Genomic DNA, 24,718 nt, shown 5'->3' with positions numbered 1-24,718 from the left:
TGCCTACCTTGCCGTGTTCAGAGATGATTACATCTCGATAGGGATCGTCCTCTGATCTAGGTCCTAATTTAGTATTTGGAGGTTTTCATTATATTAAATACTATTTTCCAGCACCCATGAAAGAAATGTAAATATGTCATTGTCATTTGACCCTAGAATTAGACAGGGATGTGCAGCTCTAAAGAACCTATTAGAATATCTTAAATACAGAGAGATAGAAAAATTAGACATTGCCTAAAGATGTAAGTAATATATACAATTTAGAATCAATATATGAAATACAAAAAAAAAGAAAAAGTCCAAGCACCTTTCCTTTCTTCCTCGGAAATGTCATGAATCTTCCGGTTCACAAACTCGGCATAGGAAGCAGCATACCACACCTGCAAGAGCCAAGTACATCATCAAGGACTAAGGGCATCACCGGATGTGCTTCACGTGCTTCAATCCCCCCTCCTGCTCACAGGAAACAATTCAGGATTTTCTACAGCCCACGGAAAACAAACAAACAAAAGAAGCCGAACTGTGAGGTGACCCCGTTAGCGCAGATGGTCAGTCAGGAAGTTCGTCTGCCAAGACACACTGTGTGTTTTCTTTTTCCTTTGTAAAAAACTGTGGGACTTCCCTGGCGGTCCAGTGGTTAGGACTCCGCGCCTCCACTGCAGGGGGCACGGGTTCGATTCCTGGTCTGGGCACTGAGATCCCATGTGCCGAGCGGTGAGGCCAAAAAATCAATAAATAAAATGTAAAAAATAAAAAGATAAAAAACTGGTTTTGTTATTAGAACAACTTCACGAGAGATAACATCAATAGTCTCTTGATCTGCATGAAGCAGAGCCTCTTCCAATTCTTTTTTTTCTTTTTCCTAAGGTACGTGGGCCTCTCACTGCTGTGGCCTCTCCCGTTGCGGAGCACAGGCTCCAGACGCGCAGGCTCAGCGGCCATGGCTCACGGGCGCAGCCGCTCCACGACATGTGGGATCCTCCTGGACCGGGGCACGAACCCATGTCCCCTGCATCGGCAGGCGGACTCTCAACCACTGCGCCACCAGGGAAGCCCTCTTCCCATTCTTTTATCTGTATTTAAACACAGGTTTCTCCACAGCTGTGATCATGGTGGCTCCACCCCAACACTGCTGGGTCACCAGAGCTACGCCACCTTCCTGAGCCCCTTCCCCCGCCCTACCCCACAGGCCGCTTCTGCTCAGTCTCCCTGTCTGGCTGTCCTTCCCCTCCCGCACCCTGAACAGCGCTGTTCCTCGAAGCGTAGTCCAAGTCCAGGGCCTTCTTATTTCTTCCTGAGGTGATCGCACCCATTGCAGCCAACTCTGTGCTAATGACTCCCAGGTCACTGCCTCTACCCCAGACCCTCCCCTCCTGCCCTCTACCTACATTCTACTGCCTGCCCTCTACCTACATTCTACTACCTGCCTGATGGCGCTTGTCCGGACCTGACTTCCAAATGCTCTCCTCCTCGCCCCCCACCCCTGCCTACCTTCCCCATCTCAGTAAATACCCCACCTTCCACACAGTTGCTCAGAGTTGAAATCTAAAAGCTAATCCTTTTTAAAATATATTTATTTATTTGGCTGTGCTGGGTCTTAGTTGCGGCAGGCGGGATCTTTAGTTGTGGCATGCGAACTCTTAGTCATGGCATGTGGGATCTAGTTCCCTGACCAGGGATCGAACCCGGGCCCCCTGCATTGGGAGCGTGGAGCCTTAGCCCCTGGACCACCATATTTCTGTTTTCTTCTGTAATGCCTCAGTAAGAACTCTCAGTGGCTCAGGCGTCCTCTGTCTGCTCCGCCCACCTAGACGCACACCAAGATGAGCTCTTGCCTGGTTTTCTAACGAGCCTCTGCTTTTCCACTCTTGCTCCCTGCATTCCAGTCCCCACACAGAAGCCAGCGCGGTCTTCTGGAAACACAGTCGGATTTCATCACTCACTCCCATGCTTAATGGCCTGCAACAGCTGCTTGGTTCTCAGTAAACCTCAAGTGCTTGACGCTGGTCTGCAAAGGGCTCCCACCACCCTCCTTTACCCACCTTCAGTTCCTCCAACATGTAGAGTTCTCGCCCTTGCTGTTCCACCACCAGGAATGTTGGGTTCTTCACTGTCACCTCCTCAGCAAGGCCCGCCCTCTCCCGTCACACCTAAATTGGGGCCTTTCTGTTATCTGCTCCTTTCACACCTTTTGTGTCCTTCACAGCACTTCCCACTATTTGATATCATTTGCTTATTTACACCTTTCTGCCCACCTCCCCTCTGGAGGACAAGTTCCTTGAACGCAGGGCACCAGTCTGTCTTCTCCTAGTGTCTGGAACATAGTACAAGGTCCATATTTGGGTCACTAAATGAATCCATCATATACAATTGTTGTGGAACATTATTTTAACCATATGGAAATAATCACACTGAGAGACTTCATTTTCAACTGTGGAATAATATTCTACAGAGTCTGTATTCTATACTTTACTTGACCATGACCCTGTGGTTGGACTTTTAGGTAGTTTATCATTCTGCTGTTATAAATTCTGCCTTGTTCATCGATTCCAAGAGGTATGTTTCTCATATTCTCTGATTCAGAAATCAGAGTGTGCCTCCCAACCCATGGCATTCTGTGGTCACTGCCCTGACGTAGCCGTGACCACCTGCCTTTGCTCCTGCACAAACCTGGCCGAGATCTTTCCATTCTCACCTCATTCCGGTTATGTGTCCCACTGGCACCCCGTGAGGTGCTACACTTGCCAAGCAATGAAAATGAAGGCCAAAAAAAACCTGCCATCTCCCTCAGAATAAACGAAAGAAATTTCAAAGCAATGCAAGGCTGGTGTGATCATACCGGAGGAACTCTCATTAAGGTATCAAACATCGAGTGATCAGAAACTTCCCACTGACCTGATCAAAAAACTCTCAGCTTCCAAGGACATGTGTTTCAATTGAGGAAAAAGACACATATGGGTTCGGTCAATGGGAAAGCACGGCATCAAAACTTACAGAAAAGCTATCAGTGGCTTGGAAAAATATCGCAGAGGTAGCAGAGGAGCACTTATTCTAAAAACACTGCACCATCATCAGCACCTTGATGGTACAGAAGATGACAGATAGACAAAAGCACAAACATCCATGATAAAGTAAAACAATGATCCAGTTAAAGAAAAAAAAGTCAGACTGCACAGAAAGCAGTTTATACCTGAACCAATTTCTTTTGCTTATAGTGTGCCTTTTTAAATATGCGTAAGTGTGATGTGATTTCAAAATTGTGTCTAAATAAGTCCAAAATAGCTCCTGCCATAAAAATAAAATAACTACTTCTGTTGATTAAAATAAGCACTGTAACATAGCTCAGCTGGCAGTGTTTTCTCAATGGTGTGCAAAATGATGGTGCATCTTAATGTCTGAGTCAGCAAAAAAATTACAAAATTCTAATGTAGCTAGCTCTATCTTTGCTTATAATTATTTCCTCAGACTTATTTTCAAGGATTGGGTTTACTCGGCCAAGAACATTTTTGCTGCCTACTGTCAGAAATATTCTATAAAATCTTGCAATTCTGAAACAAACATCCCTATTTTTTAAACCCTCACACTCCTTGTATTATATCTGTTTATTTTTGCTAGTTTAAATTAACAAAAATATTAACTCATAGTTGCTTTAAGGGTTTTTAAATGATCAACCTTTAAAAAAAATTTTTAACATTTCTTTACTATTTGAGTCCTCCCCCAAGTAAAGTCTATTCCTGATACTTATTTATTGTCCATCTGGATGTAGTGAGGTTAGGGGCACACAACTTTCTCTCAGTTTGTATAGTCAAACCTTTTAACATGCATTACAAATATTTCCCCCATTCTGTTGCTTTCTTTTTATCTGTTGTTTTGGTTGTTCATTATATTGAACTATTATTCTTATTTAATTGTATCTGTCTGCCTTCTACTGCATTAAAAGAGAAAATAATCTCCCCTCCACAGTTAAAAGTACTCATTCAGTATCAAGAATTTGTTGGAATACAGGTGTGAGATGTGAATCTCCTTCTACACATTTTCTTTGGAGGTTATGGATTATCTAAACTTGACGGTTTCAAAGACGCAGGGTTTGTACAGCTTTTAAACAAAGTCTAGGTCTTTGTTCCCCCCAAAGAAGTATCTATTTCTCACTTTATCACACTGAGGCACAGTGCTATTCAGTGTTCATGTACCAAAGCAATCATTTCTGACATATTTTTCATTTATAACTTTAATATTTTGACCCCCTCTTTTTACCATGTTCCTAACATAGCTTTAAAAACGGGCACGGGTAGTGGGGGGCAGAGGGGATTTTCCCTTAGAATCATAGCGGAATTTTCATTAATCATCAAGAGTTAATATTTAGACAAATTCCTACAGAGTGTTATCCCCAAAAAATATATTCCTAAAATCAGAAGTCAGTGCATAGAATTCTTTGGGTAAAATGAGTCTTCAGATAAAGAAATCTCGCCCATACATCTGAATTCCATTTTACAAGATCTCCTGTTTCCCAGCTAACTCTTCCTTAGAATGTGTAAATGATGTGAAGTAAGCCCATCTTTAATCACACAGACCTGCCTGTGCCCCCAAAACAACTACTTCCTCACCCCTGGGCCTAATACCTTCATGAACGCCTTTGAGAGATCTCAAAAGTCATATACTTTTCATTCTGTTTTATTTGTGGGATTATTAGAAGTGTACAGTACACAGCAAGTGCTCAGTAAGTAAGTGAATTACAAGAAAAGGACCATTGTTTAAAGAATCCCTCTGCAAAGGGAAAAGAAAAGTAGGAAAAGCATGAAGCAATTGCAATTCCTAGCAAAGGCGCCACTGACCCAGCACTGTACCTTAAGCTCTTGCTTGGGCTCCACATTCTTGATTGTTGTGTAGTACACGTGGTGGCCATACTGGTAAGCCACCAGGTTCTGCTCCAGGTGATTCTGGGCCGGGCGCACGAACATCATCCAGTTACAAAGGGTCTCGTCAGACAACTCAAACCACAGGTCTTCGTGCAAATCCCTGTCTTTTCTGTCACCTTTATCAAGAGAAACCTGCAACCAGAGTGAAAGTAAAAAGACACACATACACAAAACCTCTAATATGATAGATATGCATGTAATGACATACAAGATATTGTTCCTGAAATTAACCAGATATGCTGATTCTCCCCTTTGTATCTAGAAAGATACTGGAATTGTGTCTTGCCGAATGGAACAGGAAAAAGATACCTTCTGAAGACTCACCTACAGAAGGATTACTTAGCAAAATCTACAAGTTAGCACCCTGAGTGTACAGCTTTGGTTGATATTTCATCATTAACTAACACATCAAAAAATGAGACTAATTAGGGGCTTCCCTGGTGGCGCAGTGGTTGAGAATATGCCTGCCAATGCCGGGGACACGAGTTCGAGCCCTGGTCTGGGAAGATCCCACATGCTGCGAAGCAACTAGGCCCGTGCGCCACAACTACTGAGCCTGCGCGTCTGGAGCCTATGCTCCGCAACAAGAGAGGCCGCTACAGTGAGAGGCCCGTGTACCGTGATGAAGAGTGGCCCCCACTCACGGCAACTAGAGAAAGCCCTTGCACAGAAATGAAGACCCAACACAGCGAAAAATTAATTAATTAATTAATTTTTTAAAAAACTGCAAAGAGGTTTTCCTAAAAACATTATGGGCACTTAACAGATAACATGAGTCGACGTAATTCTATGCTCCAGTCATAGTTAATTTGAAAAACAAGCTGTCGAGTCCCTTTTATGGGATGAATTGTGTCCCCCCCAAAATGCGTATGTTGAAGCCCTAGCCCCCCAGTAGCCCAGAATGTAACTGCATTCGGAGACACGGCTTTGCAAGAGTGGGTCCCAATCCCATCTGACTGGTGTCCTCATAGGAAGGGGAGATCAGGACACACAGAGAAGCTGCAGAGGCACCTTGCAGACAGGGACAGCCCTGTGCAAAGGCAGCTGCAGGGCAGCCACCTGCAAGCCAAGGAGAGCAGCCTCACCGGGGGCCAGCCTTGCCTGCACCTTGGCCTTGGACTTCCAGCCTCTAGGACTGTGAGAAAACAAACATCGGTTCTTTAAGCTCCCCCGGTCTGTCATGTTTGATCTGGCAGCCCTCCCAGACTAATCCAGCCCCTGAGAACTACACCTCTCAGAATTATTCACATTGAGACTTCGGGGACTGAAACCGTACCCTCTGTGTCATTGGTGAGAGAGAAAAACGTCTCCATTTGAAACAAGTCAAGCACAGAAAGAAAACTACTAGCAAACTGCTATGAGATTGCATTAAGAGGCTTGGTGGGAAAACGCGTGCCCCTTAAAAATCGTCGGAACGAGACTGGACTATGTTGAAGCAGAAATTACCTTGAGGTGGATGTAACAGTCCTTCAGCTCCGACTCCCTGACCAGCGGCCCCTCCACGGGGCCGAACTGGGTGCGCTTGGGGATACGCCTTTTGGAGAACACACCGCCCAGGAACCTGTCGATGTACAGCACCAGGGGGAGGCTGGCCCGCGCCCGGGTCAGCACCGGCCGGTTGGGGATCGGATGCAGGGGGCCGTGCTTCGGGCACACGGACGAGTGCGCGTTATTACACTCCTCACACCCTACACGAGAGAGCAATCCTCAACGTCACAGTCTCAGGGGAAAAGTTCCAACCTGAAAAATCCCCAAATCTAAACTTCCCAGCCCAAACTCAATGCACTCCTACAGCTGCAATACCCATTCCACTGTAATACATTCCTCCTCAGAGGCCACTAAGATCCTGTACTTTTCTTCTAAAAGCAGGCAGAATTAGCTTGCGGCCTGCCGGAAATAATTTGCAGGCCGTGATTTATTCCTCTGTTGGATATTCATTCAAATAGTGGCATTAAACTTGCAAATCAATTATAACATGTCTGAAAAGAGAAAAGAGGAGCTTCTTAGGCTAAATGTTGCAAAATCTGATGAGAATTTTATAATATGTAAATTAGGTGAATTTTATAGTATGTAAATTATATCACAATAAAGCTGTTATTTAAAAACCTGACAATACCGTTTAATCAGTTTCCTCAAAGGGAGTTATAGAAGCCTTATTGTCTGGGCATGTCTAAATCAACAGAAAAAGCGCTGTTGAGTTTGAGATTTCCGTGTGTACTGTGTGAAGGTAATGCTGACATGAATGAATTTAGCATCCCATCCTTCATTCACCTGGATGACACAGTTAGCCCAGCCCTGATATGTACTTTCAGCTCATTCTGCGAGTGACCGGTGGGCACTAAGCATCCACGTTCACCCCCTTTCCCAGTGTCACCCATCTGTCAGCTCACCGCCAGAATGAGACAGGTCGAGCCACAAAACAGGAAAAAGTGGTTCACCCCCTTTCCCAGTGTCGCCCATCTGTCAGCTCACCGCCAGAATGAGACAGGTCGAGCCACAAAACAGGAAAAAGTGGTTCACCCCCTTTCCCAGTGTCGCCCATCTGTCAGCTCACCGCCAGAATGAGACAGGTCCAGCCACAAAACAGGAAAAAGGGACTGGGCCACACAGAGAGCATGCTCGTGACCCTAAACAAATCTAATTAACCAATTATAGTTTACCCAACTCTGGCTGTGTGATGACCTGACTTAGAAAATGGGTATTTCCAATTTCCACAGTTCTCCAATAATGGAGAGCTATCTTGTATTAATATTTATAACATAAAGTGACCTTGTGTGTTGTGTATTTGACTAAGGAGTTGCCTTGAAAACTTATGAATTCAAAGAAAAGCAAAATGAGGAAGCCCTTCTTTGGGCCTGGAGATGAACACTGGCCCCATGCAAACAGGCCTACCACCACGACACAGAAGGTCCAGGGGAAATACGGTGAGACCTCAAAGCTCTGCAGAGTCTCGTAACTCACAAGGGGAGATAAGGACTTTGTCATCTAGGCGCAAAGTTGATGGGCAGCGGCAATGGCTTGGTGGGTGGAAGCAGGACCCACCCCCCAAGCAGGCAGGACGGACAGGCAGTCGTCCTGGGCACCTGCAGCCAGCAGACACCCGAGTTCGAACCCTGGCTCTTGAACAACTGAGCACGACCTTGGGAAAGCTGCCGACCTCACAAGACTGTGCGGAGCGTTAGTCGAGCTAGAAAAATGCAGCGCCCTGGTGCCTGGGGTGTCTTTTCAGAACAGGCGTCTTCTTATAACAGGCATTTTTTCAGGTCGGTATGAAGAGAGGTAAAGCAGGAAGGGAACTTGTGGAATCGGAAATGGCCGGATCTGCCAGGACTGGACCACATCACGGTCTGGCAGCTGGAGCTCTGGGATCAGAGACTGAGGCTGGGTCCTGACCCAGCCCCGGCCCCCTGGGGCACTGAGCAGGCCGCCCAGCTTCCCCTGGGCTTCAGTTCGCTCATCAGTACAATCAGAACTCTAGGGACAGCCAGGGCCTCCTTCACAGGCTGCCTGAGGATGGAGTGAGGGCGACACCTAGACCGGGCGCAGCATCTGCACCAGGAGCCCCGGCAGGGGCCAGCCCGCCCTGCGCCCACACGCGCTCCCGAGAGGCGGCTCTACGTACACAGGTCGTGCGGGTCGAAGGGCCGAGGGGGGTCAGGCTCCCAGTCGTCCAGGTCTGTGTCTCCGCCGTCCTCCTCCTCCTCCTCCGAGTCTTCTGAGTCCTCCTCATCCTTGGCCTCCAGTCTGGCCATGGGGCTCTGCAGGGTCGCCAAAGGGTCCGTGCCACCCACACCCTCAAGCGAAGGTAGCACCTGGCTGTGCACCGGCAACGAGGCCTGGACGACATTTAATCGTAACGTTAGTACAGCCTGTTTGGGGTTAGCCAGGACACACGCAGAACACAAGGTTTGGGCGCAATACTCTTCTCGCCAGCTCCCTTCGAGGCCCTGCAGAAATGACTCTTATTTCCATCTATGGGCTGTAATAAGGGATCTGTTTTCCTTTTTTGCTGTTTCTGCCCAACATCTGGGCTCTGCCGGTGCCAGCGGGAGTTTCAGATCCCACGAGCCCCTGACCACATGCTGGGGACTGTCGTGCCGATCCCAGCCTTCACCTCAAGTCCCACTTCCTTGCTCTCTCAGCCTTTCCAAACCTGCATGAGGGGCCTGCCCTGTCTCCCCGGAGACTTCAAATATGAAAGTAATGAACCCTTCCAAACCCTCCTGGAACATGTGTGGTATCATCAGCCTCAGTTTGGTTTGGGGTGGGGACCCTCCTGCCTTTGCAGGGGGCCACACCATAATGCAGGTAAAGATCTGACCCACCTTCAACCACGTGGCTTTAAAATTGAACACGTGGTGCAAGACGCAGTTGGTAAAATTCAGTGGGTACCAGCTCTCCTGTCACACACTTCAGAGAGGCTGAGGTTTGTAAGTAACAAGGAAAGAGATGCCTATTTTGTTCATCACACTGAAATTAGTCTCTTGCAAATAAGACACGGTTTGGGTCATGGATTCGATTAACCTTACCAAATACACCGGAGGAAAATAATGGTACCTTAAAAGTTCTCACCTTCTAAATAAGCGGCCTCGGGATATATACCACTCAGATCCCTCTGACGCAAGCGCATTTCTCCTGCTCCGTTAGCACCATTACTCATACTCAAGCCATGCCCTCCCCCTGTTCAACAAGTAAGACACGTGTTTGGAAGTGCCTACTCCCTTTTTTCTTTGTCTTTCCTCGCCTAAAATGCTCTTCCCTCGGCAACCGTCTAAACCCCGTCCTCGTCGTCTGCTTTCTCTGGGAACAGCGTCCGCTCTCTGCTCTGACCTTCTGCAGCCCCTGGAGTCACAGAATCCCACCCAGCGACACCGTCCAGCCTGGGCTTCACGTTTCCTCACACTGCCCACCAGGCAGCCCGGATGGTTCTGGAACAGCTCAGGGATGTTCCCGTGGAGTCAAGACCTCCCCGACTTCCCTCTCGAGTTACACCAAGTAAGTGCCCCCTCTGTGCCCCATGAAGACAGTTCCTCCAGTACTTCAAGACCCAAACCCCTAATGCACTGACCCATTGCTCACGGTCCTGCTGTGTCCATTCACCCCTCAGCGGATCCCCATCAGCTTGCACCAGCGTTTACTGGAGACCGCCACGTCCTAGCGCTCCCCATTTGGAAGTGGCAGGTCACTGGGTCCTCTTGTCTGCTCAAAGAGCGCTACTGAACCCTTTTTCTCCTGCTCAGGAATTACATAGCTGATTTTTACTTAAATGGCCATGTATCTCTAGTAAATTTCATTTTATTGTCTCTTCTGTTCTTTCAGTCCGCCAAGATCTTTCAGAATCTTGGTTCTGACATGTCACACCTTAGCTGTTCCTCGTAGCTTTGTCTCCATTGCCAATTCGTGTGCATTTCCCTGGGAGCCCAGCTTGCCTCTCGAACTGTACCTCACGCAAGCAGACCACAGGCTTTGGAGTCAGACAGATTTCGATTAAGATGCTGGCAAGTTAACACACTTCTCTGAACCTTTGTTTCTTTATCTGTAAAATGGGCATGGTAATACATACCTCATAGGTTGTTGTGAGGATTAAGTGGAACAATGTGTATATGAGGCCAGTAGTAGAGTGTCTGGCATTTAGTAAGTGCTTAATATTAATAGTAATAGATTATTATTATTATCTAAGTTCTTTAAGGACCGAGGTGACAGCATGTATTTCCTTTACAACCTTAAAAGGCTGCTGGCCACATAGCAGGTATCCAATGAAGATTAGTTTGTGGAAATACATCTGGCCCTTTGGGAAATGATATTCTGCAGCTCTTCAGAGAAACATCCTTTCTCAGTGGTGCATCTAAGAACCTCTTAAACTCTGTAAAGAAACAATATTACAGAATCTGACCTGCCAAGGCAGTTAAAGGTCACTGCCCAACATGGGAAACCCTCAGGCTGAAGAAGGCAGATAAAATCAGTTACCTCAGATAGCACATGCGTGTTTTAACATGCATTCACTTAACCCAGGAGCCAGACTCTTGCATGACATTCCATCTGTAGCTCAGGGCCTTTCAGAAGTGTAGACAGGAGGACAAAATTCTGGGAGGTGCTTCTGCTTCAACTTCAATAACAACAATAAAATGCCCACTGACATGAGGAGTCAACAAGCAAAAGAATAGGGACTTCTGGCAACAGAACTGCAACTGCCACCCCCTCTGCACCCTGATCTGATCGGCTCCCACTTGCTGTCTCAGAGCGCAGCTTCGATATCACCCTTTACTCTAAGCCACTCAGAGCTTATGCCAGCCTTAGTGATGAATGTTATCACACACTGAACAAACCAAAGCATATATCCACCTCCACTCCTCATAAATTCTTTATCTCTTTGCAGAGCCAACCTGAAAGAATGGATTCAGCAATTGGGAGTTAACTCCCATGAAGCTGAGCTGTATTTTTCCCCAACAGATGCTGCTAGAAAGACTGCGGGTCAGGCAAGTTACTGCTGGCTTCTCGCCACTGCTGAGAAAGCTGACATCAAAACAGACGGACAACCTCCTCGTCCCTGGGCTGGAACTCTCCTCAAAGGCTGTGGCAAAGAAAAGGCTTGAAGCCTTCAGCATTTCCTAGAGGGACTGATGCTAAAGCACAGGTGGAACATATACCAGAATCATGCAAGTTACCGTCAAAAAGGGATGGAAAGCGGGGATAATCATTTGTAGGTAAGAACCGTGTATTTCAGATAGCATGGACCTTAACACACAGTAGGAATGCATTACAGGTTTGTTTCACTAATAATTCAAATTCAACTGACATTTACGGCGTGCCAGAGGAATCTAAATTCCTCTGAGGCCAGATCACTTTACCACCCGGCTCCTAAGTGGCAGAGAGGAAATCCACATTCTGACTCTGCCCTGCTTTTCTGCTACATCACAATGGCCCCTGTGGACTGGAGTCGATTCAAGGAGAAGGTAAACAGCGCATACACCGTGAGTACCCGAGCGACGAGCAGCGAGGTAACACACCTGCTCCTGAGGCAACGGCCCGGCAGCAGGGCGGGGAGCCGTGGTGCCAACTTCCCTTAGAGGAAAAGATTAGTAACAAAAATAGTTTACGCCCGTTCATTTTGTCACACACGATAAAGCGTGGCGAGAGGAAAAGGAATTTGTTAAACTCGTGGTATACCTTCTCCTTCCCACTTAACATCACTCTCGGTAATTATTTCTGAAGCGACATAATGCATTTCAGTATACAATTTATCTGAGAGTGAAACATGAAACTACACTGGACAGCAGCAAACACAACAGAATGCTCCGGGTTCCTACTGAGACCAATTATGAGGGCAGCATATTTTCCTCTCAGTGTGTGGGGAGCCACACATGTTCCTTTTCAGAAACAAAGCGGAGACTGTGCTTCTAGGTCTGGAGAGTCCCTTGCCTTCCTTACGGACGAGGGAATGCGTATATGAAAAAGGTTTCAAATGGATTTTGCCACCACTACCGACAATTGAAAAAACAGGCACCTTTTTGCTAAGGATTGAAAAAAAAAGCACCCATCACCTATGTTAAACCCTCACTCTAACTTTCTATCCAGAATCTATCCAGGTCATGGAATTAACTGATAATCACTGAGGTGTTATAGCCAGAAATAAAAACCATGCGGGTTGAAAGGAAACTGCAATAAAGACAGATGCTAAGGCAATGGCTGTACTGCCTGTTATGCCGGGTTCACAGAGCTGTCTGAGAACAACTTTTCTTTTGTACAAAACATAAACAGGCAGATTGTTTCTGGAGACTGGAGAAGAGGAAGGGCCCTCTAAGGTGCAAATAGCAACAAAAACTCTAATTAAAATGATACCTTAACATTAAAGCAACAAAATAACCACTTTCCTTATCAGATTGGCAAAATATTCAAAGAATGCAAATACCCAACGTGGCAAGGGCGTGTGGAAATGGGCGATCTCATACACTGTTGGTGGGAATGTAAACTTTTTCAGCATCTGAAAAGCAATTTAGAAAGTCCTATCAAAATGACTTTCTCATTTATAATGACAAATTTCAAACCTATATCAAATAGAGAGAATAGTATAATACATGTTGTGTACCCATCACTTGGCGTCAACAATTATCAACTCAGAGCTCACCTTCCTTCAGCTGTTCTCCCGCCCACCTTCCCCCTCACTCGATTGTTTTGAAGCAAACTTCAAACATTATATATTTTCATCTCTAAGTAGTTCAGTAGATATCTCTACAAGAAAAGGACTTTTATATTTTATTTATTATCATACCTAAAAAATAATCATTCCTTAACATCACCAAATATCCAATTATTGTTAGGATCTCCCCAATTGTCTCATAATTTTTTTTTACAGTTGGCTTGTTCAAATCAGGACCCAATCAAGGTCCACGTGCTGCATCTGACTGCTATGTCTCTGAAGTCTCCTTTAATCTGTAAGTTCCATTTCTCTTCTTTTCTTCTGCAGTTTGTCTGCTTCCCGCAGTCTAGATGGTGCTAACTGCATCCTTGTGTGTCTTGTAACTTGTTCCATTTTGTTTACTGTGCTTCCTATTAGTTGGCAGTGAAATCTAGAGACTCGATCAGATTCAGGTTCAATTTTGGGGGAGGAATACCTCTTATGTGGAAAAATCCAGTGCTGTATGTCAAGAGGAGGTACACAACACCAGGAACCCTATAATGAATGTTCTCTCTTTTTAGTGATATTGACAATGTTCAGGGGGTAAGTTGATCCATTCATTACAAAGTGCCTCATCAGCTTTTTTCTGATGATAGGAGATGAAAAATGGTGAGACTCTAAGCCAGTCGTCCCCCCTTTCTTTATTAGTTGGATGCCTCTATAATGAAATTTCCCTCATCAAGTGATTGTTTACCTGTGGACACTCGGGGGGAAAGGCTGGATTCTTTCCAGCCATTTACCACTTTTCCTAATAATGTGGTGGTCCCCTAGCAGCCTCAAAAAGTGACCAAAGAGTTATTTCTTTTCATATCAGTATGAACTTGTGGATTTTAAATATATTTAATGTGTTTCAATCTACTGTAGATATTTTTCCTTTTTCATGAGTCAAATTGTCCCATTTTGGCCCCTTCAAGTTAGATCTTGAGTTTCTTCCCAGGACCCCAGAAGAGAAGTTTTTACTCGCTTCCTTGCATTCTGATAAGACAAGATGTTTCAGGCACATCTTGTACATTTTCTGCCCCAGGGCTAGAATCTGTCGTTTTTCTAAGTAGCCCTGATTCCTTTTATTGGAAAACTGTAGTTAGAGACTACATCATTGCTACTGGACTGATGACTTCATCTAAACCTTTTCAGTGGCCAGAACTAGAAAACATGTTTTTTAAGAGAAAAAAAAGTCATGAGTTCATACTGATATTCTAATTCAAATTTAGGATTCTAACTTTGTATTTAAAGTGTTTGATTTTTATATTTGTATCTTTTTTCACTTTCACAAAAATCTTGGTTCTTAAATAATTTAAAATGTGACTACCTTTAGTCTCTACCATTTCTCTTTGGGGAATTTATTCTAAGGAAATAATCTGATATGACGTCTGTGAGAATGTTCTTTATAGTAGCAAAAAAGAAAGAAAGAAAGAAAGAACATACATATAAAACAATAGATGGAGAATATAAATAATAGTACATCCCCATAATAGAATACTATACAGACAACAAAAATGATGATGTAGCTTTTCAGGATGTTATTAAAAGAAAAAAATATCATCAAGATGAAAGCTACTTTAAAAGAAAAAAATATCAAATACACTGGCTAAAATACAGTCAACTATTGAATAAACATATAAAACCCCAAACGAAATATTAGCAGACCAAATCCAAATCCAGACATATATGAAAAGGAGCAAATAGAGTTTATTACAGAATGCGAGGCTGGATTAACTTTTAAATATCAATTAATATAATCCACCCTATTAACAGTAAAGAGAAAAATCTCAACAGATTCAAAAGGAGCATTTGATAAAAATCAACATCCATGAATAATAATCAACATCAATCAATAATAAACACGCATTAAAAACTATAAATAAAGGGAGCTTTCTTAATCAATGTGTTCTTTTTATAAAAATCCTGCACTAGGGACTTCCCAGCAGTCCAGTGGTTAAGACTCTGCGCTTCCACTGCAGGCGGCGCGGATTCGATCCCTGGTCGGGGAACTGAGATCCACAAGCCAAGCCATACAGTGCAGCCAAAAAAAAGAAAAGAAAATCCTGCACTAAACATCATTCTTAATAGTAAAGTAGTGAAAGTTTTTCCTCTGCGATCAGGAAGGAAAATGAGAAATCTACAAACCTACTAGCACCTCTGTTCAGTAATGTATTGGAGATCCTAGCCAGCAGACCAAGGGGGGACAAAAGAAGAAATAAAAAATAAAAGATGTAAGTGAGCAAACATAACAAAACAGAAACAGAGTTATAGACAAAGAACAAGCAGGTGGTTACCAGAGTATCGGAGGGTGGGGGAAGGAAAGAAATAGGTGAGGCAGATTAAGAGGTACAAACTTCTAGTTGCAAAATAAGTGAGTCATGGGTATGAAATGTACAGTGTGGGGAATACAGTCAGTGAGTAATATCCTTGTGTGGTGACATATCATAACTAGACATCGCGGAATGTATGAAATGTATACAAAAAAATCATTATGTTGTGTAACAGGAACTAACACAGTATTGTCGGTCAATTATACCTCAAAAACAAACATAAAAGCTTATAGAAAAAGAGATGCCCCTTGTGGTTACCAGAGGTGGTGGATGGGGGAGGGGGGATTGGATGAAGGTGGTCAAAGGGTAAAACTTCCAGTTACAAGATAAATAAGTCCTAGGGATGTAATGTACAATGCAATAGATATAATGAACACTGCTGTGTGCTATATGTGAAACTTGTTAAGAGAGTAAATGCTAAGAGTTCTCATCACCAAAAAATATTTTTTTCTATTTGTTTAATTTTGAAGATGACGGATGTTCACTAAACTTATCGTGGCGATCACTGCACGATGTAGGTAAGTCAAAACATTATGCCGCACACCTTGAACTTATAATACAGTGCTGTGTGTCAATTATATCTCAATAAAACTGGAAGGAAAAAATCCAGCTTTGGATTTTTTATGCTTATATCAGAAAGAAGGAAAAAAATCCAGTTTTGGATTTTTTTCCTTATATTGGAAAGAAGTAAAAATGTCAGTAATCATAGACAACCTGACTATTTATCAAGAAAATCAGAAATAGAACTTAGAAAATAAAATTTAAAAAAATCATACCATAATTTACAATACCATCAAAAGACACCAAATATCTAGGAATAAATCTATCGAAAAACCTCTACCCAGAAGACAATTTTCAACTTTTATTTAAAACTCAAGGATACTATGATATATAAAATAGATAACCGACAAGGACCTACTGGGACTTCCCTGGTGGTGCAGTGGTTAAGAATCCACCTGCTAATGCAGCGGACACGGGTTTGAGCCCTGGTCTGGGAAGATCCCACATGCTGCAGAGCAACTAAGCCCGTGCGCCACAACTACTGAGCCTGCGCTCTAGAGCCCACGAGCCACAACTGCTGAAGCCCATGTGCCTAGAGCCCGTGCTCTGCAGCAAAGAGAAGCCACCGCAATGAGAAGCCTGCACACCGCAACAAAGAGTAGCCCCTGCTTGCCGCAACTAGAGAAAGGCCGCACGCAGCAACGAAGACCTAACGCAGCCAAACATAAATAAATAAAATAAAATAAAGGACCTACTGTGTAGCACAGGGAGCTATACTCAATATCTTGTAATAACCTATAATGGAAGAGAATGTAATAAAAGAATACATATATTTATACATGTATGTATAACTGAATCACTGTGCTGTATACCTGAAACTAATACAACATTCTAAATCAACTATATTTCAATAAAAATTTTAAAAATAAATAAACTCGTGGATAGATCATATTTACAGATTGGAAGACTCAATATTATAAAGATGTCAGTGATTCACAAACTGATCCATAGATGCAATGAAATGCCAGTAAGTTTCCTGCAGGACTTCGGTGGAAACTTCAGGCTGATTCTAAAATGTGTATGGAAAAGCAAAGGGCCAAGAAACTCTTGAAGAAGAACAAAGTGGAGGGAGGATCACACTCCTGGATGTATTATGGTACTTTCATAAAACTGAACACGATATAGCGATAAAAATAGAAGGGAAGGAAACCGCGGGGGCACCCAACAACATGAACAACGTGACTCTCCCACGCAGAATGTTAAACCAAAGAACAAGACAAAAAGGGGAGTTCCCTGCTGGTCTAGTGGTTAGGATTTCGCGCTTTCACTGCCGTGGCCTGGGTTCAGTCCCTGATGGGGAAACTGAGATCCCACAAGCTGAGTGGCAAGGCCAAAATAAAAATTAAAAAAAAAAAAAAAAAAAGACAAAAAGGAAACCATACTAAGGTATTCTGTTCATATAAAGTTCAAAACCATGGAAAACCAGTCTACAGTGTCAGCAGGCAGGAGAGTGTGACCTTTGAGGAGAAGGGAAGGAGAAGTGATTAGGAGAGAGCGTGAGGATGGCTTTTAGGAGATGGTAATGTTCTATTATTTAATCTGGGTGTTGGTTACAGAGTGTGTTCACTTCGTGGTATATCATTGCATTATTGCTTATAAGTTTTTGCAGTTTTCCATATGTATGTTATAATTTAATTAAAAAGTTTAAAAAACAGTAAGGAAATATGGGGGACATAAAGCAAATTACACAAATAATGTGGAAAAGAATAGATATAAAAATGAGCACAGAGAGAATGTTAGATATAGAAAGCAGAATCAATATACTCACACTGATATTCCTGGAAAAGTGAACATATCAAATGAAACTGAATAGATCTTCAAAAACCTAATAGATGAAAATGTTCCCGAAACAGAGTCTTAACCCATACATGAAAAGGACACACCCTGTCCTAGGGAATTCTGATTCAAATGCTGGTGAAGTCATTAGACTTCAAAGAAAAACTTCAAGGATAAAGAAACACTCAAACAGCCATTAAGATAGAAAAGGAATGAGGAAAATAATCAAAATTAGACTCAAGATTTGTATAAATTAAATGCCAGGAGATAATGGAGCAAAATTCTAAGTAGCTGTGGTTACTGAACAGAACATAAATACATTAGTTACAATAATAATGCAACTAACACCAAACACTGGGGGAGGAGAGGAGGGGGAGGAAGTGTCAGTGTGCTGATGTCAGGTCATCGCAGCAAGAGCTGAGGACACAGGGGACCGGAGCCCAAGGCCGGTTAGGAAACCGTGAGGACTCCAACCTCTTTCCGGTTCATCTCCATTTGCTTTCCTTCTATTACACTCAAGTAAATTTAAGTTTAAAGCATTTAGATTAATAATAGCATTTAGGGCACAATTTTCCCCTGCTTGTTTATCTTTGTCTGTTTTATGTCTGGGAGGAAGTCTAGAATAATAGTTACCAATTGTAAATTAATGAGGATGTTCCTGGACAGAATTTGTTTGTTTGGGTTTTTTAATGTACTTCTCTTTTATTTTGTATTGCTTCAACTTTTTATGAAAAAAAAATCATTACTCCAAATATTAGTGAATGAATTAATCATCTATGAAACACAAAGGTATTTCATTTTATTTTTTTCCTTCCAAGTTGTAAAAATGAATTAAATCTATCCATTGCTTGCTTGGTGGAATCAATAAATATTCACAGAAATAGACATGATTTGTTTTATCAAGAGTAAACTTAATTAGTACAAAATTACTAAAATAAAATAGTAACTCTGCAACAGAACATTTGTGTCTCCCCAAAGTTTATACATATGTTGAAACCTAATCCCCATTGTGATGGTGTTAGGAGGTGGGGCCTCTGAGAGGTGATTAGGTCATGAGGGTAGAGCCCCCATGAATGGGATTAGTGCCCTTATACAAGACTCCAGAGAGCAGCCTCACCCCTTCTGCCATGTGAGGGCACAGCCATCTGTGAACAGGAAGAGGGCTCTCACCAGACAACAAATCTATTGGCACTTTGGTCTTGGACTTCCCAGCCTCCAGAACTGTGAGAAATAAGTTTCTGTTGTTTGTAAGCCACCCCGTGTATGGCATTCTGTTATAGCGGCCCAGATGAACTAAGACAAGTTCTCATTCAAGATGGCAGACCCACAAAATTGTAGGTCACTACCAGTCGGGAATAAATTCAACCATAACTGCTATGATGAAGACTCCTAATTCTCGCTAGATTTCATAAATAATATCAACACAATTACTGTTCATTTTCCAAATTTTAAAATGCAAGTTTCCAAATCACCTACTAAAAAATTTTAAAAGCAGAAAGTGCTTACTAATGAGAATTTACTTGATAATTACTCATGACACTCAGTGGTATAGCTAAATAACAGTCATACTAGCCAACATGAAAATAAAACTATTTGGATTCACATTCCCTTGAGGGTAAGACTGACAATATCTAGTTTCTGCACCTTCCTTATCACTTTTGCAACCTGGAGGAAAATAACGAAGAAGTCCCTCAAAGTCAAGTAGGATATATTAGAAATATAGATAAAAGGAAAGAAATGTTTTAAAAGAAAACCAAGAAGAATCTCAATTCTCTGAAAGTAGAATGAGGAAGGTTGCCACTAAATATATATGTAATTTAAGCAGGAATTTTTCCCTAATATTTAAAAATAGATTGTCATACTAAGTAAGTCAGAAAGAGAAAGACAAATATCATATGATATCACTTGTATGTGGAATCTAAAATATGATACAAATGAATTTATTTACAAAACAGAAACAGATACACAAACATAGACAACAAACTTATGGTTACCAAAGGGGAAAGGCGGGGGAGAGATAAATTTGAAGTTTGGGATTAGCAGATACAAACTACTATATATAAAATAGATAAACAACAAGGTCCTACTGTATAGCACGAGGAACTATATTCAATATCCTGTAATAAACCATAATGGAAAAGAATATGAAAAAAGAATATATATATTATATATATATATAACTGAATCACTTTGCTGTACACCAGAAACTAACACAACATTGTATATCAACTATAATTCAATAATGTAAAAAAAATACCAAGTACTAAAATGTTTCCCAATTTCCATAGACACTTTTGAAACTCAGGATTACTCTTTGGAACTTGAACCAATACCCAGTTGATATGCTTATTTTAATTTAATGCTTGAATTCCCCTGACAAATCATTTTTTTATTACCACGCTATTGCAATGTATACTGGTTGGAGTGTGTTAGTGTCATGTCCTGCTTTGTTTTCATTAACGGACATTGAGAATATTCTAAACGCATGAGAAATAGACATCCAGAGAATGCACAGTACAGAGGGTTGGGGGCATTCCAGGGAAGGGTAACTTCAGTATTACCCACAATCAACAAAAAGGCAAAAAAGCAACTCATTACCTGCTGAGCTGTAGCATCCTGTTGGACATAAGCTACCTGGCCTGGGTCTGTAAACAGCGTCTAAACAAACAACAACAAAAACTTATCAATAGATCGTTAGACAGCTCATCTACACAGGAAAAATTATACTACTGCTAAGCACCAATTCTTGAGACAGTTAACTACCAAATAGCTAGTAATAATCTTTCGTTAACAAAGAAGATAAAGATAGTACTCTTACATTTTGCTAAAGCCTTTCATCCAGATGGCTCCAAAGAGATTGTGAAAGCTAACCATCTCTATTGGCTAACATACTTCATACTTCAGGAGTTTACTCTAAAGCAAAGTCTCTCCTGAGACTGAATGTCACACTTGATTAAAACGGCATGCCATGAACAGGGGGGCATGCATTCAACACGTAACACTCTATCACAGGAGTAGCCTTGCAATTAAATGAAAATAGTTGGAGATATACCGGCAAACAGAAGAGTACTGTATTCCCAAGGATTACAACTCTTTCAAATATAAATGCACACTCATTACCACAAGAGAAGTAGAAGGAAAATAAATTGAGTTTAATGTTGCACAGATTCTGTTTTGGATAAAAGCCAGTAACATCATAATTTTAAAAGTTCTGATTATAAACACATAATTTGGGCCGTGGTGCAGCAAAGATAAATGGAGAAGGAAAATCTTCAAAATGATTTTAGCCAGGGTACCACAGAAAATCTCCAGTCCAGAGTATTCTTTCTAGAGACTTTAATTTGCGCGAGGCTTTAGCAAACCTATGGGCATAAGAACTAAGGTTAAGTGTTGATTCCAGAGAACCGTAAAAGAGAATTTCAGCCAGTGTCAGATTTCTTGTATTTGACAATAAAAAAAATTATCATAATTCAGACATTTAGTAACACAGTAATGAACCAAAAGTTGGTCACAGGACATTCTTCACATAATCTACATGCACTTATTTTAATACAGCTAGGGGACTAAAACTAAGAAAGGACATTCCAAAAGTACCATCTGACTATTAGGCACGTTCATCTTTATGTAGATTTGAAAGGTATTTATTAGGTGGGTCCCATGTCTTCTTGGGAGTGATTTGAGTCTCTTGATTAAATATTGCATGAGGGCAAATTTTTATTACCAGGATCCTACTATAAACCATGGAACTGATTTCTCTTTTAATGTGTTTAAAAGTGCTTTGTACACTGTAAAGTGCTGACAATACAAACTAACATTTTTTTTTAATATTTATTTATTTTGGCTGCGCCAGGTCTTAGTTGTGGCACACAGGATCTTTTTAGTTGCAGCATGCAGACTCTTAGTTGCAGCATGCGTGCGGGATCTAGTTCCCTGACCAGGGATCAAACCTGGGCCCCCTGCATTGAGAGCGTGGAGTCTTACCCACTGGACCACGAGGGAAGTCCCATACAAACTAACATTTATATATTGGGGAATATTCGTGTCATGCATTTGGAAACTAAAATTCAGAGTCACTGGCAAAAAAATGAAAGTAGCTGTAATCGTACAGTTTTTACCTGTGCTTCTATTACAGGTCTACACATCAGTAAGTTATTAGTAAATAGCAGTTAATAAGCTAGTAGGATCCCTCGTTTAACTGAAAAACTCTGCATGTTTTCACTGATCTGTCTTGATTAAGTTACCATGTTTGGCCTGGTTGTTGATACCTTAGGAAAAGTAAAAGCTGATAATCTTGTTAATAAAATCAATCAGGAACTTCGCTAGTGGCACAATGGTTAAGAATCCACCTGCCAATGCAGGGGACACAGGTTCGACCCCTGGTCCAGGAAGATCCCACATGCCGCAGAGCAACTAAGCCCGTGCACCACAACTACTGAGCCTTCGCTCTAGAGCCCGTGACCCACAACTACTGAAGCCCAAGCACCTAGAGCCCATGCTCCACAACAAGAGAAGCCACTGCAATGAGAAGCCCACGCACCACAACACAGAGTAGCCCTTGCTGGCTTCAACTAGAGAAAGCCCGGGCTTAGCAATGAAGACCCAACACAGCCAAAAATAAATAAATTTATAATTAAAAAAAAATCAATATCGGGCTTCCCTGGTGGCGCAGTGGTTGAGAATCCACCTGCCGATGCAGGGGACACGGGTTCGTGCCCCGGTCCGGGAAGATCCCACATGCCGCGGAGCGGCTGGGCCCATGAGCCATGGCCTCTGAGCCTGCGCATCCGGAGCCTGTGCTCCGCAATGGGAGAGGCCACAAGAGTGAGAGGCCTGCATAATGCAAAAAAAAAAAAAAAAAAATCAATATCAATAGTCAGTTGGGGAAAGAACTCATTCGAGGTTAGTGCTCTAACTCCTTATTACATTTAATTTAAATAAATAAACCATATCTTCCTCTGCCCAGTTGGTTATAAGCTCCTTGAGAGCATAAATCTTATATGAATATTTCCTGTATCACCAGCAAATAGCACAGTGACTGGCAGAGAGTAAACCTAAGTAATTGGTGAATTAACTGATTAACAAACAAACTATAAACCACAGTCCTTCACATGCCTGCGCAGCTTCCACGGGATGGATGTAGACCAGCGTGTGCTCCGGACCATCCACTGACGCGTAAGAGGCACCATCTGCCGTGTACACCACCTGCTGTGGTGGACGGACCTGGTCATCGGTGTAGACAATCTGGGCCACAGTTCCAGCGTCTGGAACAAAATGCACCTGGGGCAAAAAAAAAAAAAAAAAAAAAAATAACCGGCAAGTATGTAGCAACCACCCTTGTGGAACAAAACCTGTCTCACAAAGACGCAGGACTGACCGAGAACATTACACACTTGCATTTCTAAAAGATCCCCACTGAAAGGAGAACTCAACTGATACGCCTTCATCTATGCTGAGTTAGCGACTTGGCAACAGGATCCAAGGACCTTGTCACTGACTTATTGCTCAATATTAGGCAACCGATTTAAAGTTCCCTTTGCCTCAAATGTCCAATGCAGGTATCTCTTTCGGGGAGTACTGACAGGGTGCTTCACTGACCCTGGAAATGTGACAGAAGATGCATGGTTGACAACATTACCGAACTACAAAATACAAATTATTTGTAATGTGAAAAAAAATGTCAAGATTCAAAAACCAGTTGCTTTCAACACATCATAAGAATTCTACCTTATAACTAACAGTGCCTTTTGGCAAACACATTAAAACAAGGTCACTTTCTTTCCTACAAATTCTTTCATACTCCAAGGCCGGTCTGGAGGCGAGTTGGTAAACGTTTGCTGACTCGGTGAATGTAACAGAACTCTCCCTTGCCAACTAGGTAACAATACAAAAAATTCGAAGTGAGTACTTTTAAGGGGTTTTGGACAACTATTTCAGTTGTCACCAGGGGAAATAATTTTCTATCTACCAAGAACTAAAGCAGAAACTGGATTCTGTAAAGTGCTTTCGAGTAGTCAGCTTTGGAGGTTCTTGAAGGCTGGCATACAGCCTAGTATCTGATATTGAAGGTACAAAGCAGATGGTCAAAGAACACATTTGGGAGAGAAATAGTTTATGTGCTGATATTGAGGTTAGACCCTCTTAGGTCGGATTCCTTCCTCTTACCCTGTCTTGGCTTTAGACCTAACTTTTTTATTTCAGTTTTTTTCCAGTGGAGAATAGTAGATCCCGAAGATGACATAAGCTAATTCAATCCCCAGAAAGAAAAATGGAGACCCAGTGAAGTCAAGCACCACATAAGTAAAACAAACCTCCACTTCTATACTAAGCGCTTAGTCCAGCTTCTACATAAATCTGCTTTGCCCATGAAGATACAGTTTGCATCCATACGAGAATTAGGCTTCTAAGATATTTGCGCAGTTTTAAGTGCTGCAAAATAATTTTGTGAGTTTAGATTTGCTCATTGACATCAAAATCTTGAACTAGTTTCAATGCTTAAAAAAGAAAAAATAAAATTTCCTTAAGAGTTATCCAAACTCTTCAACTTGGTCTTCAACACCCAGTACTGGGCTAAATCAGAATTCCTGGTTGGGAGAAGGAACAGTGGGAGGAGGGGGGCAATAAAGGGTGCTGAGCTCTGCCATCTACCATCTGGTTACCCACAAATGTGGACACTATTTATTAATGAACTACATTTTTGTTTATAAACAAAATACACCAAAATATATAGCTACATGAAAGTAGCCTTCCAAATAGTTTCCATGAGAACCAAAACAGCATTCTCAATTATTCTGCTGGAAGCATCTCTGGAACTGTTTTGCTCAGTATTCAAACTCAGACTTTCAAATCATACCAGGTGATCAATTTTATGTATTGTAAATTTGTTATATTGCTTAAATTAAATAAGATGTGTATATTTAAAGGTTTCAATGTTAATTTTCTGATTTGGGTAATAATACTATGGTTATATAATTTGATGA

General features: G+C 42.2%; 1 protein-coding gene across 3 annotated transcripts in view; it reads right to left on the bottom strand.

Annotated features, from left to right (window-relative positions):
* Nucleotides 1–24,718, bottom strand: part of PRDM10 (PR/SET domain 10) — an 87,576-nt gene that overhangs the window by 31,898 nt on the left and 30,960 nt on the right. For 2 of the 3 annotated variants that reach the window (XM_019942060.3, XM_073807982.1), the window contains exons 2-8: nt 22,854–23,018; nt 20,340–20,399; nt 12,826–12,897; nt 8,539–8,752; nt 6,363–6,604; nt 4,845–5,048; nt 308–380 (exon numbers count right to left, since the gene is read on the bottom strand). In XM_019942060.3, the coding sequence (XP_019797619.1) occupies nt 308–380; nt 4,845–5,048; nt 6,363–6,604; nt 8,539–8,752; nt 12,826–12,897; nt 20,340–20,399; nt 22,854–23,018 (1,030 nt within the window). The remainder of the gene's footprint in view (nt 1–307; nt 381–4,844; nt 5,049–6,362; nt 6,605–8,538; nt 8,753–12,825; nt 12,898–20,339; nt 20,400–22,853; nt 23,019–24,718) is intronic. The other variant, XM_019942061.3, reaches the window with a different exon arrangement.

Source organism: Tursiops truncatus, chromosome 8, assembly GCF_011762595.2.
Source record: "Tursiops truncatus isolate mTurTru1 chromosome 8, mTurTru1.mat.Y, whole genome shotgun sequence".
NCBI lineage: Eukaryota > Metazoa > Chordata > Mammalia > Artiodactyla > Delphinidae > Tursiops > Tursiops truncatus.
The sequence above is the reverse complement of the archived record's forward strand: the minus strand, read 5'-3'. Positions and strand labels throughout refer to the sequence as shown.